General features: G+C 42.5%; 2 protein-coding genes and 1 non-coding gene across 5 annotated transcripts in view; 1 reads left to right on the plus strand and 2 right to left on the minus strand.

Annotated features, from left to right (window-relative positions):
• pcnt (pericentrin) overlaps nucleotides 1-14930 on the minus strand; it is a 41161-nt gene extending 26231 nt beyond the window's left edge. For all 3 annotated transcript variants that reach the window (XM_030082009.1, XM_030082010.1, XM_030082008.1), the window contains exons 1-16: nucleotides 14756-14930; nucleotides 13236-13265; nucleotides 10732-10908; nucleotides 10122-10265; nucleotides 8647-8796; nucleotides 7302-8248; nucleotides 6598-6966; nucleotides 5602-6046; nucleotides 4617-5033; nucleotides 4289-4507; nucleotides 3588-3683; nucleotides 3177-3320; nucleotides 2468-2723; nucleotides 2166-2245; nucleotides 1691-1988; nucleotides 1355-1455 (exon numbers count right to left, since the gene is read on the minus strand). In XM_030082009.1, the coding sequence (XP_029937869.1) occupies nucleotides 1355-1455; nucleotides 1691-1988; nucleotides 2166-2245; nucleotides 2468-2723; nucleotides 3177-3320; nucleotides 3588-3683; nucleotides 4289-4507; nucleotides 4617-5033; nucleotides 5602-6046; nucleotides 6598-6966; nucleotides 7302-8248; nucleotides 8647-8796; nucleotides 10122-10265; nucleotides 10732-10908; nucleotides 13236-13265; nucleotides 14756-14803 (3921 nt within the window). In that variant the 5' untranslated portion in view covers nucleotides 14804-14930. The remainder of the gene's footprint in view (nucleotides 1-1354; nucleotides 1456-1690; nucleotides 1989-2165; nucleotides 2246-2467; nucleotides 2724-3176; nucleotides 3321-3587; nucleotides 3684-4288; nucleotides 4508-4616; nucleotides 5034-5601; nucleotides 6047-6597; nucleotides 6967-7301; nucleotides 8249-8646; nucleotides 8797-10121; nucleotides 10266-10731; nucleotides 10909-13235; nucleotides 13266-14755) is intronic.
• Nucleotides 14343-18007, plus strand: c22h21orf58 (chromosome 22 C21orf58 homolog). Its single transcript, XM_030082011.1, is given in 9 exon segments — nucleotides 14343-14422; nucleotides 15448-15613; nucleotides 15806-15863; nucleotides 16173-16246; nucleotides 16493-16578; nucleotides 16580-16676; nucleotides 17067-17181; nucleotides 17276-17421; nucleotides 17575-18007. Coding segments are annotated over 8 exon segments (894 nt in total). The 5' UTR covers nucleotides 14343-14422; nucleotides 15448-15556; the 3' UTR covers nucleotides 17836-18007.
• A 1939-nt stretch (nucleotides 18008-19946) lies between these two features.
• On the minus strand, nucleotides 19947-20019 carry trnak-uuu (transfer RNA lysine (anticodon UUU)). Its single transcript has one exon. It is a non-coding gene; the product is annotated as a tRNA-Lys (tRNA).
• Between the last annotated feature and the right edge of the window lie 143 nt (nucleotides 20020-20162).

A 20162-nucleotide genomic window follows, 5' to 3' on the forward strand; every position in this document is an offset into this window, starting at 1 on the left:
TTTTTCTACTGGAAAATTGACAGGTTGGACCAGTGTCAGGATAAAAGCATGGGATGTTGGGTTGGACCAGTGCTTAAGACAGATGTGTGATGCACAAGGGTTCAGCCTTCCACAGCTTTGAACATGAGATGTTACGCTCTAGTGCCTGCTGCCATCTCGTCCATGCAGCTTGCTGCCGCATCCCCACCATCTGGCTTGCACGCAGCTTCTTGACTCCAGCCCTCACTTCCTGCTGGACCAGGTCCCGCCTCTCCTTGCCTTTGGCTCTGTTGTAATGGGTTTTTGGAGTACTGCCTAACCCTGCTCGGCTGAGTGCCACAGATCCCACCAGCACTTTGTGATGAAGCCGGGACTCTGTCTGGCCCACTGCTTCTTAAGCCCTCTACATTTCTTTCGGTCTTCACCTCGATGCCAAACTGAGAGACCTTTGGGTCACTGGACTCCGTGTACTGCAGCATCTCCCTTGCCTGAGTAACCATGAACTCCTTTCTGAGGGTATCACATGGGAGTTTCAGCTAGTTTTTCTTACTATAGAGGGCAATGCTGCTCAGGCTTTGTGGCAGCCCCAACCACCTGCAGAGGTGACAGCTGATCTTCCTCTCCAATCCCTTGACTGTGGACATTGGGAATTCATACACCACAATGGCCACAGAATCCTGGGCAGGATGCCATGACAGCATATCCAGGCTTTGAATTAGCCTTGTAGTCCTGACTTGTCGACTGCGGTCAACCATCCCACCAGGTCTCGGGTTGTTGATTTGATGGAAGCAGCATCCTTCAAGGTGTAGTCAAACGTCTTCCCAAGGCTCTTTATAGGTTTCTCACTGACAGATGGAATTCGAGTGCCTCCAAGCAAGAAGTGGAACCTGTCTGTCACTTTTCCTCTCTTCAGTACTAGCGACCTGGATTTCTCTGGCTCTGAAGCACATCCAAGCCCCTGTCACAGGCCTCTCCAAGCCCTCCATCTGCTTCCTGCGACTGATTTTGTTGTTAGTGTCAAACCATGAAGGCTATGATGGGGAACTGCCTGACTCCGGACTTGGTTAGTTGGCCTCCACATTCGACCTCAGCTGACTTGACCAGCATTTTCATGCCCAGGGCAAAGACGGATGCATTAAGTACATTCACACCTGTACTTAGAGCTGTCCACTAGTGAAGAGATCACCCTGGACACATGTTATGCAAGGTGGAAACAGGGCCTTACTGTACCTTTTAGGCTGCATACTGTATTAAAGATTGGTGTGAACTACATGACTAAAACATATTAACTCATTACATATCAGTTTCTGTGAGCATGTATTAAAATGAGAAAAAAAGTTAACTGAGCTAAATGTAACTGTTGCACTTAACTCACCTCTTGTTGCAGCTGCTGTTCCTTCTCCTCTAGGTGGTGTGCATGTTGCTCTTTCTCAAGCAGCACAGCCTTATGACTGGAAACCAGCTCCTCAATAGCACCTGAGCAGCACATAAAACAATAACATCCACAAATTTTAAACACAAGTACATCGCATGCATAATGGCACCATCTGCAGTCATAATTTCAGAACTAGGCTAAAAAAAAAAGTTACATAATGCTTTGTTTTTAAAAGCCTTGCAAGTTTGAGGCTTGATGGTCAGCTGTTACAGATCTCGATATATTCAGATATTAGGCAGCTGACAAAACTGAAAGCCATAGAAAGACAGAACTCACGAGCAGCTGAATGTCTGTCAGCCCTGGCTTGGCTCAGCTCCTTCTGTAGTCTCTGGTTCTCCTCCTCTGACCTGACCTGTGACTCCCTAAGGTCTGACTGAGTCTGGGATAGGGCCTCCTGGGCTTCAGTTAGAGCTGCCTGGGTCTGGTCAAGTAATGTTTGAGTTTGGGTGAGGGAGGCCTGGGTGTCAGCAAGTTCTGTCTGGGTGTTGGTAAGGCTCATCTGGGTCTCTGAGAGGGACGCCTGGAGGTCTAACTGGGAGTCCTCAGCCTCCTTCTCCCACTGAGACCTTAAAGCCTGAAAATTAAATGAACAGAGGCAAGAGAATAAGAATGAATTAGATAAAGAAATAACATTTAAATATAACAAATTAGGTTTTAATTAGCAGAATATGCATTATAGATGCCTAAACAGATGATTTTGAAAATCAGATTTACTATGATCGAATTCATATTGATTTTGACACCACTTTACCTGGATCTCTCTGAACTGCTTCTCCTCCATGGAAGCTCTCTCCTGAGAAACACGAGTCTCCCACTGCTGCCTCAATTCATCTGAACATACACATACAACACAATAACATTCACCCACATCAACAAAGAATGTAAGGGTAACTTTGGTCATCATGCTCTACTTTTTCCTGGACAAACCGAACGACTGATGCTGACTCACCCAAATGCACAATAGTGCACTCATGTTTAGTGCACCCAAAGGCAAAAACCAAACAGAACAAACAAAGTCTTGCTTTTCATCTGAATGCCACTGTCTAAACTCACCCATGTCCTGGCGGTGCTGCTCACGCAGGCTGTCCTGCTGCTCCTGATTTTGATTTCTGATCCGGTCCAGTTCAGACTGATGTTGGGCCTGAAGGACTGTGACCTCCTGGGTCCACTTCTCCTTCAGAGAGTCCTGGACCTTGCTGAGAGTAGCCTCTTGCTCCTGATGCAAGTTTGCCTGGGAGAGCTCCAGCTGGGATGAGTGGAGGTTGGTCAAGCTCAGATGCATAGCTTCGAGCTCCAGAGAGTGTTGGGTCTATAGAAAGGCAAAGATGAGATATAAATGGATCACCTGTGAGTGCATGTGAATAAAAATGAGTCCGTAGTGCTGACATTGATGCATTTACATCAATGTCAGCACTACGGACAGCATTCCTGTGACTTTGGGAGAATGCTTGGAAAAGAAAGATATAAAGATAAGGAGAAAGACAAAGGGGGTATTTTTGCTGCACAGCCTGGCTAAAGATGTTAAGGTCGATTTATAGTTCTGCGGACACTGGATGCCACGTGCACACAGTTGCTACGCAGATGGTGTGTGCGTAGGGTCTGCTTAAGATCCACGTAGTTACAATTTTTGGGAGGTGCAGGGCAAGTCTCTGCGGCAGTCGCAGAGGTCCCGCAAGGGACGCATTTGCTACGCAAACCCTCCTTAAGCTACGTGTACGCAGAACCATAAATCGGCCTTTACCCAGGGAGAGAGTGTTTGTACCTGTGCCTGCTGCAGTTCAACCTGGTGAGCAGCCTCCATGCTCTCCCTCAGCTCTGCAGAGAGCTCTATCCTCAGCTGACTGAGCTCTTCCTTGTGTTTAGTGCACAGCTCTGCCACAGTCCTCTGGTGATCACGTTCATTCACCTGCAGAGGATTAAGAAGAGTGAGGGGAGAGAATGAGACAGACAGGAAAAGTTAAGGGCAGTCAAGGTGCAGATACACAACTGAACTTAGAACAGGTGTTGGTTAAAAAGCAATTAAATAACACTGCAGTGTGCTAAACAAAAGTATTCATAGAGTAGAATTAATCCAGTGTGCTGATAATCCCTCTTCTCTGAAATGCTTCCATCAGCCAGACACAAAAGTTCAACTTTTGAATCTGCACATCTGTGAACTATATGTGAGTCAGACCTGTTTGATAAGGCTCATCTGTTTCATATGTTCTTCTTCTATAGTGGCCTTCTGACTGAGCAGCTCTGTCTCCAGGCAAATGTTCAATTCAGACACCTAGACACAGACACAAATCAACATGTAATGACAAATAATAGAATCTGGACAAAGAGCAAATCAGTGTTTCCTTCACATTGATTTAGTCATGGTGAAATCTGTACAACTGGAAAATTTCAGTGACCACGAGGAAAGATGGAAATACAAATGACAAAATGGAATTACTCAGCTAGCCCTCAAAAATGACAATTTCATACTATAAATATCCAAAGCAGAGCTAACCACAAAACCTACTGGAACTCAAACTGGAAAGGGGCACTTGAGTCAGTCTGGTTTTTTGGTAAGAAACTTACTCCCACCTTTCATGTATACAGCAATAGTACATACAGCAAATAAATACAAGAAGTGGCCCAGAAATGGCACCAGAAGCACTTGTGGATCTTGGGGGTCTTGGGGGAAGAGGAAAAAAAGTCACTCCTGCTTCCCAAAACTAAAGAAAACTGATTCTACGACAATGGTGGATCCTTGTAAATGAAACATATATGAAAAATAAAACATTAATAAATAATAAAACATTAAAAAAAAAAAAAAAAAAAAACAGCATTGTTTACACAAAGTGATGGGCTTCAGATTTACATAGAATACAGTTCCTTTTTGAATCCCACCTGTTGTTGATGTTTCTCCATCAGGTCTTTCACTTCTTCTTGGTGAGATTTCCTAAGCCTCTCTGTGGCCTCCTCCACAGCCGAGAGCTGCCTCTCCACAAGAGCCTTCACCTCCTCTTCCTGCTCCCTCCTCTGTTCCTCCAGGAGATGCCTCACATCAAGCAGCGCTTTGTCTTTTTCCTGCCGCTCGTCCTCCCATTTCTCCCTCTCTTCAGCCAGCTGTGAAAATGATTTCATGTCATGTCAATCTCTGGACAGTTCACAATCAAAGACATTTACACTGTTTTGAAAAAGATCTCGATGGTGAAGATTACATCATCTTCCTCACCTCATCGTCCTTGGCCTTCAACAAGTTCTCAAACTGCTCAAGTTCCTCTTCTAGTACCTGCTCCATTTTTTTAATGAGCCCATCCAACTCTTCCACCTTCCTCCCGTGCTCCTGCTTCTCCTGCACTCCCTGGGCCTGTGCTTCCTCCAAATTGGTTAGGTTTTGTTTCAGACAGAGGAGCTGAGACTCCAGCTCGCTCCTCTCTCTCTCAGTCCTGTCCAGATTAATCTGGTTCTTTTCTAGCTCCTTTCCAAGTGTCTCCATCTCTTTTTGGATGGTCTCAATCTGTGCACGAGTGTCACTGAGCTCCTTTAATGCAGCATCCAGTTCCACTGTCCTCTGATCCAGCAAGGCTGCTGTGGTTTTATGTTTCACTCTAGTCTCCTCCAGCTCTGACATGACTTGGTCAGAATGAGCCTTGAGAGAGAGGGAAAGGGGAATTAATATTTTCATATTTCATATCTTTATCTGTATCATCAATTCAGCTCCTCAGTGTTAATTCTGACACTCAGTTTTGGATGTAGTCCAGTCTTAGTCCTTTCTCAGAGCGTGACTTATACTTACAGTCACATTTGAGTCATTTAATTTTGATTTGGTCTAGTTACTGTAAAGTTGGCTGAAGCACTGACTATTAGTCTGCTTAGTGTTGTTTTTATCTTAATTCAGTCCTTCTATTTACAGGCCTTGCACTCAATTTAGGCTATGAAAAATTTTATTCGTTGTGCACAAATATGACTTGATTCAGTGAGTGCTGTTTTTGTTTCACTACATTAGTGTCAACCTTCACCACAAGGATTTTTTTAAAGTGTTCTTATCATTGCCTGAAAAAAAGGAATGTCTGACAAACATATTAGTCATAATTTTTGTTGACTAAATAAACACTACTCCCCCAGCCCACTTCTTAATCCTTATTTTGATGTAACACAAACAGATCACAGCTGCTGGATAATAGCACTTATAGCATTATCTCATTATACTGGTATACCTGTAGTGCTTGTAGCTGTTTTTCATTGCTGAGATCCACACTCTGTTTGGCCGAGTCTCCTGCCTGCTTCACCTCCTGCAGAGAGGAAACCAGCAGCTGCTTCGGATTAAGAAAAGACAAGTGCTCGGTTTCGTTCCCCTCATCCTTTAGCTCCCCTTCCAGTTTCTCTGATTCCACTGATGGAGAGGCAGAGGGGAGGAGTAAGGAGGCCCGAACCTTCCCTTTCCCCATCATCCCTTCCTTGAGTTTGTCTCTCTCTTCCAGTAAGGCACTGAGTTTGTTCTTAAGGTTGTCTTGTTCATGAGCTTTCAAGTTTATCTCCTCCTCAGCACGTTTCCTCCTCTCCCTTTCATCTTCAAGTTCCTTGTCACATGTCCTCCTCTTCTCCTTTTCCTCTTCAAGGTCCCAGAGAGCCTCCCTGAGCTCATCTGTTACTTGGGCCCACCTGCACAAATTACAGATACAAGTACAAATAAGACTAAAATTTGACATATTCCTATATAGTCCTCACTGCTCTTTCAAAGTAAAACAGCGCCTTTGAGCTGGGCAGTGACACTGTAATTCACTGTAATTGTTCTTATTGCTTGATTATTTATAAAGTAGCATCCATGCCTTTGCAGCGAAAGTGTTTTGTTGAGGTTGCCAGTTCTACCATGCCATAATAGAAGAACAGAAGATTTTTTTTTTTTTTTTTTTTTAAAGACTTAAGTCCCTATTTAATGTGAATATTATTTTACATTGCCAACAACATTGCTGATAACTCCACAAGTTATTTCATGACATTACATTATATATGTACTTGGAAAGAAAATGTTGCTCCTAAATGAGATAACATTATGTCTGTCTTTATGTCTAAAATGAACAAAGTTATCACAGACACAATCAAACTTAACACTAAACAATAAAATGATACTTGATGCCAAAACTCATGCAATGAAATGGACTTGTAAGGAAGCCAAAGAAGCGAGCACACACTCTAATTAACAAATGCATTACCTGCTCCTGGCCTCCTCCAGCTCATCAGCAGTCCTGGCAACTTCTTCCTTTAGCACATTCAACTCCCTCTCTCTGATTGCAAGCTCCTCCTGGAGCTCCACACACTGCTGGTTAAGCAGCTCCTTTCCCAGGTCTGAATCCTCATAGGGCTGCTCTGAAATCTCACTCGTCTCCAGCTCGCCAGTGGCGGAGTTGTTAAGACACTGAGACGGAGACTGAGGGATGGAGTTATAATCCACAGGGATATCGGGTGATCCTGCTGAGCACTGTGGGATTGAGACGTTACGGAGGTCATCACTCTCTTCGTGGAGAGAGTGTGAAGCGGACAAGTCGGCCTGGTCGCCAAACACTTCACTGTTTAGCTCAAAACTGTGAAAACAACAACAGTAGATTAAACAACAATGTAAAACATGTTGATGAATCAGGTATATTTTTAAATTATTTTTTTGGGTATTTCTGCTTTATTAAACAGGTACAGCGGAGAAACAGGAAAGACAGGGCAGAGGAAGGGGATGACATGCGGCAAAAGGCCCAGGGCAGAACTGAACCTGGGCCACTGTGGTTAAGACTAGCCTCAACAGCACATGGTGCATGGTCTAAACAGTGCGCCAATGTGCCATCCCCCTCAAGTGCATTTGATATGCATGCTGAATAAAACGGCAAACCCACCAGCCCACACTCTATAGCAATCATTTATTTCTGACCTGCAGTTTGCGGAGCTGTCCTGCAGATTCCACTGTTCCTGGTTTTCATTGGCTAGGGAGGAGTGTGAATGTGAAGGGTGTGCTGAGGACAAATAGCGCTCCATCAGGATGTCTGAATCCTCAGGTACTGAAACGATCAGACAGTCCTGGCCAGGTCTATCTTCCAGATCAGCCTCTTCTATACCAGCTCTTTGGTCGCAACTAAAATTAACTTTTGCCAGGTTCTGCTTATTTTTAGAAGCTTTGAGTTCCATGTCCTCTTCCATTCTAAACTCAAGGCCATTTCCCCTCTCCTCCAATAGCTGCCTAACTCTCTCCACCTCCTGTCTGTGCTCCTCCTTGAGCCTACTCAATTCCTCCTCCTGTCTCTCTCTTTCTTCCTCCAGGCTTTGGAGATGCATGGCAGTGCTGGCTACCTCCTCACTCAGTCTCCTTTCTGCCTCCTGCTCTTCATGGAGCTTCCTTCTCAGCTCCTGCACCTCTCTATTCAGCTTTTCCTTCTCCTCTTTGTACTGCTGGATCTCAAGGCACTGAGTTTGGGCTTGGCTCAACTGGTTTTGGAGGTCCTGGAACAGTGTCTCCTTTTCTTTTCTCTCTTCCTCCCTGCACTTCCTCTCCTCCTCCAGTAAAGATACCACATGTTGGTGATTTTCCTTCTCCTCTGCTAGTTCGGCACATATACGCTGAAAGTTCTCCCTCTCTAAATCCAGCTCGGTCTTTAGTTGGTGTAGGAGACCATCTGTCTCAGTGTCACTGTCATTGCTGGAGCCCTCCAAGCTTGATGCCCGGGATCCAGGACCTGCGCTGCCTGCTGCTCCTGATGGCGCCTCTCGATGGTTGAGGTCTGCATCTTTGGATCCAGGACCAGGCTGACGCTGCTGCTGCTGCTGAGCATGAAAAACTTCAGGCCCTGACTGACTTTTGAAGCGCAGAAAATCCACACTGGTCTGTGTGAGACATAGTTAAGATAAGCTTAAATTAACCTGCTGTGTATAGGATTACAACAGGGCATAAAATCCATCCAAATCCCTGCCTTTACCTATATAGAATACATTTCTTGGAATTCTATGATATTCCAGAAACAACCATAACCATTGAGAATGCTGGTATTCTGATAGTTAAAACCAGAATTAAATTGACTACACTGATATTATGGTAATAATTTTCTGTTCATAAAATTAATGTAATGACCAATATTTAGGACAAATTTGTGAAGTTGTCCCTAACATCAAGATAAAATATAAACCTAGAATACAAATCTGCTTTTTGACATACTCTAACATTCTAGCATGTTTTAGCCAACAATATGCTGCCTTTGATTTAGGTACAAGTTTCACATATGTACCTGTTGGAGCTGTTTCTGTAAGGCCTGTATCTGTCCAGCCAGTGACTGTGCCTCGAGTTGAACCTGGTCTCTGCTGGCCAGGGCCTCCTGCAGGTTGGAACTGAGCCTAGCGATGATCTCATTTCGCTTCTCCACAGCCTGTTGTAACTGCTGCAAGCAGAAAGCAAGTCTGATTTAGTTTAACAAGCATACATACAACAAACAAATCTAAACTTTCTTAAGACTTAAGTGTGTTGTAAAAGAATAGATGTTTTACATTTTGACCAGTTATAAGACAAAAATCAAATGAGAAAAAATATTTGATTTTTCTCCTTTCAAAAAGAGGAGAGTGGGCAGTCCACTAAGCTGTGTGGGGCCACATGTGTGGCTCTGGTGGGCAGACTTCAAAACTGGACTATCTGAGTGAAGCAACATATTTTGACCTGAGGCAAATTATTTCCTCATATGGTATCATGTGTGGTATATGGTTTCACTCTGCATTTCCTAATGAGACATATTGTACTGAACAGGGGCATGAAGGTACAATCCCTGCATTGTTAAATGATTTCATTCAACAGTTAGCAATATGACTGTGACATCAGATATTAGGCTAAGCAAAGTAAACAGCAATTTGGCTTTGATGCAACATGCTAAATCTAAGCTACTAGTTTTGCCTTTGCTTTGCTGCTTTGGCATAGAGCTATGATACTGAGCTTTCAAATTCTGTAACCTATCTTAATATATTTTCAGCTTCACTCTGCATTTTGCATTTTGTAAGTATCTCAATGCAGCAAAACATTGCACTGTCACATGCATGGTGATCACTTTTGGAAATATCACACTCAGAGAGGGAAAAGAATGAGAGGATAGGCATTACAAACATTAACAAAAATATATTAATGCCTAGAAAGAAGAACAAAAATGTGAAGACAAAAAGAAACCAAAAATGGATAGAAATCCGACAATCCAACAAACTATTTATAATAGACTCAAACTACCAATAGTGTTTGGAATTATCTGACAAAGGGAACATATAATCCTGATCATCTCTCTACACATACACCTAGGTAAACTAAGCTGCATTCACTGATCAGTGCAGGCGGATGAGAGGAGACTGTTTTTACCCCAGTGGGTTGGTGATGACACAGAACAGAGACACACATTTTACCACAAAAAGAAATATAACAAGAGGCCCCTGGGCTTACGGGTAAATAAAGCATGAAAACAAATTAATCCATGTGACCAACCACATCTCACTAACCTAAATAGAATGCACACAAATTAATTTGCACGTAAGCATGTACATGAAGCAGTTCAACAGCCAAACTGCCAATGTATGAATTTTGAGTATAGGATTATGATGCATACAACCATGCTATTTATAAATGCCAATATTTTAACATGATGAACACCCTGAGAAGTTAGATTTCCAATCTTAAAGAAGGCAAAAATTTTATATCCGTGTCTGTAAATGTTCCGTCATCAACTGTGTTTACCTCAAGCTGATCTTTGCCAGTGAATGCAGCAACATCTTCCTGTCCCAGCCCCACCACAGGGGAGGGGTTTTGGTCCTGGGTGGGAGACTGATCCTTCTGACCCCTGTCCTGCTGAACCTCTGATTTCCTGGGCTTTTGCAGTTCCTGAAAAGTTAAAACCTGATTTTTAAATGAAGTCTGATTTTTCACCTTTCATCACAATGGTCAGTCATTTTTTAGTGCAAATATGTGGGTGAACTCCCCCTTTAGAGGCAGTAAATAGTGCTACTGTTAATCCCGGTCAGGTTGCTATGACAACACGCCCTCCAAGCAACTTGGTGGTTACTGACCTATTTCTCTAATGTATGTTTACTAAGCAGGGGGCATGGCCCACTTATGAAAGCATACAGTGAACAAGCAAATAGATATATAGGTTGAGTATTGTGACCCATGGATGATTCTAGCCCATATCAAGCAATCGCTTTTTTGGCTGATTTTAAATGGCAAACAACTTCAATTAAGGCAATACTCTTGTGGTCCAGGCTAAATCCTTATATCCATTCAAATTTATGCAGTTTCCTTTTTAACATTCTCATTAAAATAACTAATAATTACAGATCCTGTGACATACCTCATGGTTTGTCTTGCTGTTCTTCTCTGCATCACTGGCTGATGGGAGGGCTGGTTCTAGGTGACGGTCTTGCGTTGAGCGGTCATTCTGCGAGACATTCTGACCCTTCCTCTTCTGCGTCTTTTTCGCCGCCCCCGCACTGTCACTTTTCGCCCGCTTCTGTCGGAAGCTAGCAAGCTGCGCAGGAAGGACAGTGAGAGGTAGATGGACACATAGGTCAGGACCACCGAGCACCACCACACTATCAGCATGGTGAAACTCAGGAGACAAGAGTGGGAGGGGACAAGTGTTCAGACTTGAACCCCTCAGTTGAAAAAAAAATATATACACAATTAGGGAGGGGAAAAAATGTCAATCCAAAATCGCAAGATTTTCCTCATAGCAGAAAACCTGGACACCTTTATTCAGATGAGTCAGAGTTATAGAGCAGAAAAGACAGTGCCCAAAGAAGCAAGAAGAAATCCCAAACTGAAACCCAGAATAGACTACATCATAACCTCACAGGCTATGTAAGTTCAAAATGAGATGATGGTGCTAAATATTCTCAAATCTCCAGACAGTTTATTTCAAGACCACATGAAAAAGGTTTAAAGGTCAGGTAACACATTGGACAAGCTCAAAGCAGAGCTGAAAGAGAACAATGTCAAAAAGCATACTCAATAAAAAGCAACTGAATGACCAGAAAAATCCACTTGAATCACTAAAAAATTCATTCAAAGATCAGAGAGAAGCAGGTCGCTTGACTGGAGAGTTTTGGTGAATCCCAGTGGTTTCTCTGGAATCATGAAAGCATCAATGATCAGAATGGAAGAAGTTCATTCTCGAAGAGAAACGTTCTCAGTGAAGCCACATACAAAAATTCATGACATACTGCTTGCAGATTTGGTCGAAATCCACCTCAGGGCTCTTTGCATCACACCCCGCTTGCTCTCTAAATCTGCCTGCCTCTTCTTTAAGCAGCTTAAAATCAGATTACAGCAGATCACATTGTGTCAGAGACAGTCATGAATCTCTAAATTTCTGACAATCATTGAATCCGTTTCTTGTTGGCAGTAAAGCACGTCAATTCTTCCTCATCAGGGCAGCTGCCAATCTCGCACAGAGCCAGACACCTGCTCCACTGTCAGGATGCAGATCTTAAAATCTTTAGGAAACAGCGCAGTCTTCCTCACCTCTCATCCTTTAACTCCCTGTCACAGCCTAAAGAGCAGTGAGATCCACAAACTCTGGGCAGAGGATGGCAAGTGTCTAGACTAAGAGGAAGAGGGTGGAGACTGGGAGATGAATCCAAATGGAAAGGAGGAGTCAGAGTTGTGTGTTGCGAGCAGTGGCATGTGCATGCTGAATTCAATTTGAGATCACATGTCCCCAGGAGCTCTACTGTTGCTCTGAGTAATGAGTCACATATATGTGCATGACAATACTGTGTGCCCATGTTCAATTTGATTACATGCTCTGCCTGGTCTTTGAACTGCATCACAGGTTTTGCTGTGTATCCTATTTACCTAAATTACTCTGAGTTATGCATCCACCATTCTCATTTGACCCTTCAAAACAATGCTAATAATCATGATTGCCTTCTCTTTGATGATTGATTGCCTGCCTGCCCCCCCCCCCCCCCCCAACACACACACACACACACACACACACACACACACACACACACACACACACATCTGTTTTCTTACTCGCTGCCATCCAAAACCCCACCCTATCTGTCCCTCCATCATCCCATTCACCACCTCCGCCTGCCACAGCGCACATCATGTCCCAGAAAGACGCATAAGCCAGGAGAGCTGTGCCTAGCCTTCAGCCATTTCTGTGCTACAGAAGGTCTGGCTAACTGACTGGGTGGAGCTGGCTGTGGCCACATGAGATATGGCTAACTGGACTTGATGCTGAATGCTGCCGTTGTGTTCTCAACAATAACAACACTGAGACGCGGGGCAGGTTGCTGAGTCTCATGATGGTCCATTTTTCTCTGTGCATGTGTGTGTTGCACAAATGCCATGCGTACATGCCGTGCTTTCGTTCTGGCTGAGAATCAGAGCTCTTTATGTGTCCAACACAGTAAAGACAACTGACAGCCCTGCATTTCCATAGCAACGGCATCCATGTGACATGCAAGTACTATTAAGGCTTTATCAAATCTCAGGGGCTCAGTGCACCACCCAATGGACTGCAATCAGCATGACACTGTGCTTTTAAAAATACAAACCAAATGAAAAGGTGTGTAGATATATTAGCCTTTCAATCCACCAAACCACTAATACACCAAAGCTTTACTGTCTGGATTACAGTCTCTATAATGGATATGGCAAGAGATTCTTTGAGGATGGGAAGTCAAACATCTGATAGCGTGTTACAATCACATCCCAGTGCAGGAAAATGTAAGAAAACCCTGATTTACCACCAAAAAAAAACAAGGAGGCAGAAATCACAAGGACAGAAACACCAAACCCATATTCCCATTATCTCTGCTCATCACCAGTTTCTATACTTACCGACTGACTTCGTGGCATGTTGGAAGATTTCTGTCATAAGGAATAATAGTGGTTCAGTTTAGTTATTTCTACATGCATGACACCGATGAGCAACACACTTCTACTGTTTAGAGGAGTGTCGTTTTTGGCATTTGTGCTTTATTAGAGAGTCACCATGGAGAGACACAGAGACAGAAAAGGCAGAGAGAGGGTATCAAATGCAGCAAATGGTCTGGGCCAGATTTGAACCCTGGCCAGCGCAGCTGAGTGTTAGTATTACATGATATGTACTCTACACGGTGCGCCACTGGTTGCCCCAAGCATCAGACAACTATTGTCAATGAGCAACCTAGTTTTTAGCCAATAGCACAGAATTGTCGGCTGGCAATGGGGAGTAGGGTGCTCTTAATTATTCTTCCATTTGAAACATTACATATTACTGAATCACAAAAATGCATCGCTGGTTAAAATGGCTGTAGCAATATAAGCATGCATGAGCTTTCCATGCCCATTTTGCAGCAGTGCTTCACAGTAGGAAACAACATGCCACTTGAGATAGCTGTGAGGCTAGTATTAACGGCACAACACCTGTCAGCGTTGTAATATTCGGGCACATACAGGTTCATGTTACCTGATTAAACAGCAATAGGAGTCTGAATGGGTCATTTCATTGTTATCAGGGGTGTAAAAACCAGAGGCCTTGTGGTACACTTACAGACACCATGCTCAGCAGGCATTTTTTTTTTTTTTTTCACTTTCACTTAAATGAAAACAAAAACTGCGTCACATTTTCCATTCTGGACTTCACTGAAAATACTACATGTCATAACGCTTGGCAACAATTTACTGACAATGGGTAACACCTAAATATTAGCAAATTAATTTGACAATATTGGCAATGCTTGTAAACAATGTTTAAAACATGACTTGAATTTGAGATTTCTTACTTTTCCAAGTGTAAATCTCGAGAATATACGTAAACCTAAAATCTGTAACCCCAAAAGCTAAAAGAGTGAAACGCCCTAGACGATAGAGACTGCACCTGCGACGCGCTTTGACAGAGCTCAAGGCAAACCTCTCAACACGTGCAAATGTATGAGTTTCAAAGATTTCCCCAAACGTCATATTTGTTCATGAGACAAATTAAGATAAAATATGTATGTCTCCATCTCTACTGCGACGCAACCCTAAGCAACTAAAATTGTCAAGTAAGTTGACGCAATTAATTCAATATCGTTAATGGATCCATAAAAAACTGAGTGAACTGCCAGTGGCATTGCTAATGTTAACTGTCAATAATAACCGCGGTGTGTGCGCGGCAAATGTGAAACAGCAATCAGTGCCTGTAATTATTCAAGCAATTATGCTAGATGCCAGGCAACGAGAAACAAACGGATAACGTTACAACAATATAACTAGTTGTGTGTTTGTGTGTGGAGGTTCACTAGCACTGGTCAAACATTGGGCTAATGACAAAAGAGCCAACTGCTAGCCGCTAGCATTAGCCTGGGTTTAGAAGCTAACAGATATTAGCAACAAACCTTAGCTCTTCCGGCTTCTAGTTTCCTCTGTCGTTCATCTTCATCCATCTCTTGGTTGAAACGAAACGTAAGAGTTTAGGACAAGTGTCCTAACTGCGCTGAAGATAGCTGCAGACCTCCTATAAGTGCAAAGAAAACCTTAACACACTCTGGGATTTCTTAGAAACAAATGTCAACAGATAATATTCAATATGGCCGCCAAGACTTTTGAACTCCGCCCTTATCGTGTTTCATTGAACGAACCAACCAATCAAGTCGTTACGTAGATAATTTGTAGCCAATGGGTTTTGTTTTGTTTAAATTTTCCGGCATCACTTGAAAAAACCCTCCCGTTTTCTATGGCACTCAAAACTGTCATCTCGCGGACCAATTAGATGGCTGTCTGAAAACGCCAGCCGTTGATTGACGTCGCTTGTAGCCAATCAGAGTGGGCCAATACAAAACATATGCTCCACTGTTTTGAAAATGCTGCATTTTCCACTGATTGATAAGCTTCTAGGGAAGGATGGGTAAAATAAAGTGCACTTGGACCACAACTGATTATTTTAAATCACGTATCAAAGTAAATAACCTTGATCATTTTAATCTTTAATGTATAATGATTAACTTATTTTCCGTCTACCTATGTTTGACATTGAAAGATATTCCCACTTACTCTCACTCTCACAATCTCTCTACATGGCTCATTAAAGGCAGCAGCATAGAAACCAAGCAGACAGGATAAGTCATGGTTGCGCGCCTGCAGTAAACAGGTGTGTCCCATGGCAACCACAACACTCTTGTTCCTTCTCATCTTCAAGCATGGCAGATTCTTTACTGGATGAGATGACTAGACTCAAACTCAGAGTACTGGAAAAGGTAGGTGAAATCATTTACAACATGTAGTTTTTGTACAGAGGTCCAAATGGATTTACTGAGTTTCTTCATAATTATATTCTTAGAAGTATTCTCTAATTAATTATAGCAATTATAGCATACATTTCCAGCTTTGTTTTGGTTTGTGGATGGCAATGGCACACCAATTCTTTAATCAATATTGTACACTTACAGAAACTGGAAAACAAAAAGGACATCATGGACAGCCGAGCAGAATCGTCCCAGTCCACAAGTAAGAAAATTAAGTATTCTTTGTGATGAAGTGTTTTGACGGTAACAGCCTCTGTTGTAGTTATTTAGGTGATGATGTTATAACAATATTGTCAATAAGCTTAATTCCTAGATCACCAAGATTACAGTTAATCAGTGATATGTGAGCAAGGTCAGAGACAAGTGCAAGAGAAGAAATGAGAAATATGAGCTAAGGCAAGTGTTTTTTTTTAATTATTATTATTTTCTTCAAAAGAAGGCATTGGAGTGAATAGAGGAGGAAGACAAGGGTAAGGGTTTAGTTTCTTAGAACATGATTCTGTTTTTTCAGGGAGTTATGATGGACAGATGGCTGCACTGCACAGTGCACTGAAGCGAAAAAGGGACCTTCTGCAAAGACTGAGGGTTGGTAAACATTCTTCTCTTTCTAAAATACTGCTGAGGTCTTGTAATATACCATTTATAATCAGCTCTTAACAGTATTGCAATGCTAATAATGTGATCAATTATTGATTCAACATGCTCTTGTATAATGCTATATTGGTCTTTTAAAAACCTCTGCATGGGAAAGAATGAGCATTTTCTTTTCCATCTGAGACTGTAAGACTGTTTACGATGCGTTTGCCTGTGCCTGTGGTATCTTCTCTGCAGGAGCAGCACATGTTGGAGGACCTTGGCCGACCTCATGGCTCACATAGACAACACCAGTCACATTCCCAGCCACCACTTCTACCCCCCCGTCCCCATCCACATCCACCAGCCAACCCTCGCTCTGCCCTCCCTGCTGCCTCCACCAGTCGCTCCACCCCAGCCGCCACGCATCATCCAACAAACCGTGAGAGTCAACACTCAAAATATCATTCAGCCAAACTCCTGTTCCCCAAATACATTTAATTTATTTCCTTTCCTCTGCATCTGCTTTATGTATCTTACCTCCTTTTCCTTCTTCTGATCCATTTCATCTCTTCTTTTGTATATCCATTTACACTTAAATTAGAGGCACTTAACTGAGACTGCTATCCAGAGTAATTTACAACAGTACAACAGTAGAATAAACTTAAATTCCTTGATTACAAACAAAACAAGCATTCAAATGTGTAGAGGTTGCAGCTATAGGCCGTGGATAGAGGGGATAAAGAATGATTGTTTAAGAGAAAATAATATATAAATGAAACATATTAACTGTTCTTAAACTGTTGCTATCTTCTATTTTCTCTGTGTGCAGATACCTCAGCATCCTGCCACCATTATACAACAGTTGCCACAACAGCAGCCTCTGATTACCCTGATTCCTTCTCCTCAGCCGAACCTCGCACCACGCCCTGGCTCCATCAAAGAGGGTATAGCTACAAGATAATATGTAAACTGCATGGGAGGTTAAAATATCTTCTTCAAATATCCTCTTTTGTTTGTGTGTCTCTTTGTGTGTGTCAGACATGATGGAGCTGATGTTGATGCAAAATGCCCAGATGCACCAGATCATCATGCACAATATGATGCTGAAAGCTGTTCCTCCTATGGCCCTGTCGCCACCTGGAGGGCACATGCACTCCTCCATGCACACTACATATCTTAGGCAGGTTGGTGTCTCTCTTTCTCTCTCTCTCTCACACACACACGCGCGGATTTACACATGCACATGCAGCACAGTCAGCTTTCATCAAGTCTCGTCTCTGACCCCTTTTTAAGTCACTCAACTCTGCATCTCACCAGTCTTCCTCCTTTATTTTTAGGACGGTTACCAGGGGAACCCTATTGCTGTGAGGCCAGACGTCAAACCAAGAGGAAGTGCTGTTCATCATCATCATCATCATCACCACAATCCTATCCCTGCAGCACCTCAACTGCCCTCTATTGGCTATCCTGCATGGCTGCCAATGGTGTCATCTGTTCCAGCAGGACAAGCAGGAGGACACCTGCCATCTGCCCACCATGTGACAGGACCTGTTACACTCCCACCAGTCAACACGTTAGGCTCACTACAGCATGCTTAACCACACTGCATTTTTTGTGAACATTAACAAACACATTTTTGTGTGTGTGTCTATGTTTGTGTGTCCTAACAGGACTCAGATTCCTCTCTGACCACACCCACTCTGACATACAATACAATGAAGCTGCACAGCACTCTTAAAGACAAGAAAATAAAAAGGATGAAGAAATATACTGTTGAGTGTGTGTTTCTATAATCTTCCAAAAGAGAAAGAGAGATGAGAGTTTGTTTTGTGTATGTGTCAGATATAATTACACAGTGAGAATGCTGATTATTACACTGCCAGCAGGAAGATTTTTATTCATAATTTTGGTCTTCACATCAAAGTGATATTTAACCACCAATTCACAAGTCTATAAAATGACGTGGTGTGTAAATTACACATTACTCTGTCATACTACTGTTGCATTTTACCAGTAGTAATGGAGTCGGGGTAGTGGGTATGTGATTTCCAGGACATCCTGCACACACTGCCACCCCATGCACGGTAGGAGCAAGGGATCAAAAACTAGGTGTGTTGTACTGCAAGCTGATAAAAGAACAACAATAATAATAATAACAAAAACTTTAATACTTTCTCCATTCGATATTTTTCAAATGCATTTCAGGGACATCTTTTCACAAAAATGACCAGAATTTTCTCAGTTACAGAATAGTCAGGCTAAAGTCACACATTCATCAACAAGTGCACCTCAATCTGTGAGAAAATCAGATGTATGTCAAATAATAAAAACACAGCTGAAAGCATTTCACAGTATCTGTATCATGTATACTCTTCCACAAACTATTTAGGAGGGAAAAAATCTGTAATTAATAGCTGTAACTTAAAAACTGATTAAGTTGGAGACGCAAGTAAATGATGCTGAAAAACATGGATGTAACTGAAGGATAGAAGGAGCCTGTTCTTTACAAATGCTTTCAGATTAAGAAAATGCATAATAATGCAGGAAGCTATAGCAATAAGTGTTGTGAAATCCACAAACTATTAGGAATGTGACAAAGCGAAACACGAGACACACGACACATTCCACACATGCTTAGCATGAAGATTTTTTCTTAGGGTCTAAAGACGTATGAAAGTATGAAGAAGAGACAAAAGCAAGTGGTGTTCGTCTGTACATATTCTCATTCGTCCAGGTCAAAGGCATCTCAAGGAAATTAAATCAGGTCAATTGGACTTAGTTATATGTCTACAAGTCGTTTCGCCCCTTATCCAAGTGGCTTCATCAGGTCATGCTGTTCATTAGAGTAGACTGGTAGTCAGACTACTGAGGAAAAAATGATAGTGTTCGTCTGTGATTGCCGACAGAATCACTAGAAGTTTACTAACATGCACTTTTTCATAAAATAATTCCTTTTGAATGTATATTATATAACAGCAAATAAAATATCCACGAGAACGTACAGAGATTGTACGTAACAATTACTGTCACATTGTTACAGAAGATGATGAAGTCACGTGCGTATCCACATCTTGGAGAGCATCACGGTGAAGTGAAATCGTAGAATATGAAATGATAGAATGGGCATCCCTTTTGAAAGCAAGAGGCATGTCGCACGTCCGTCCGGCGCACTTGTGTTTTAATACTGTTGTCATGAGAATTAGCATGAGACTCGGAGAGCTTAAGTATTACCACATGATCAGGGCATCATGTGGGTGAACATTTTTGTTAACACTATTTTGACCATCACAGGCTGTTGCGATAAATATCTGAGCCTCATGCTCTTTGCATGTGAAACAACACTGTTCGTTTACATGTCAGCATTAGCGAAATTTTACGGAGACCGGTTTACTCAAACAAATTTAAGAAACGAGTCTTTTCTATCAACTAAAGTTCTGTGGTGTGTATTAATGCGCTAACAGTGTCGCTTAGCAACCGCTTTGTTTCACGTACTGTTGCTCGGCAGAATGACATTTAACTGTGAATTTTTATCCATGGTTCCTCTCAACAAAACTCCTGAGTGCTTTAGTGCAGCTGCAACCCAACTGTGTCCACTGTATTTCAGCCACTTAGACCAGTTATACACGACGAGGGAATGACGGTATGCTTTCAATGTTTATCTGCTGAAAATGCCTTGTCAAAGTTCGTGATTTCGGCGACAAAACACATTCGCCCGAACAGGGACTTGAACCCTGGACCCTCAGATTAAAAGTCTGATGCTCTACCGACTGAGCTATCCGGGCTCTGTTTAACCGTAGGAAGCGTTTCTCAACAAGACACTGACACCAAAAAACTCGATTCTGTTACTGCTAAGTACTGAGGAGGACTACCTTTTTAGGCACCACCCATTTCAACCAATCCGCTTTCAACATACAGATTACTTGTG

The sequence above is a fragment of the Myripristis murdjan genome, chromosome 22 (genome assembly GCF_902150065.1).
Source record: "Myripristis murdjan chromosome 22, fMyrMur1.1, whole genome shotgun sequence".
Classification (NCBI taxonomy): domain Eukaryota; kingdom Metazoa; phylum Chordata; class Actinopteri; order Holocentriformes; family Holocentridae; genus Myripristis; species Myripristis murdjan.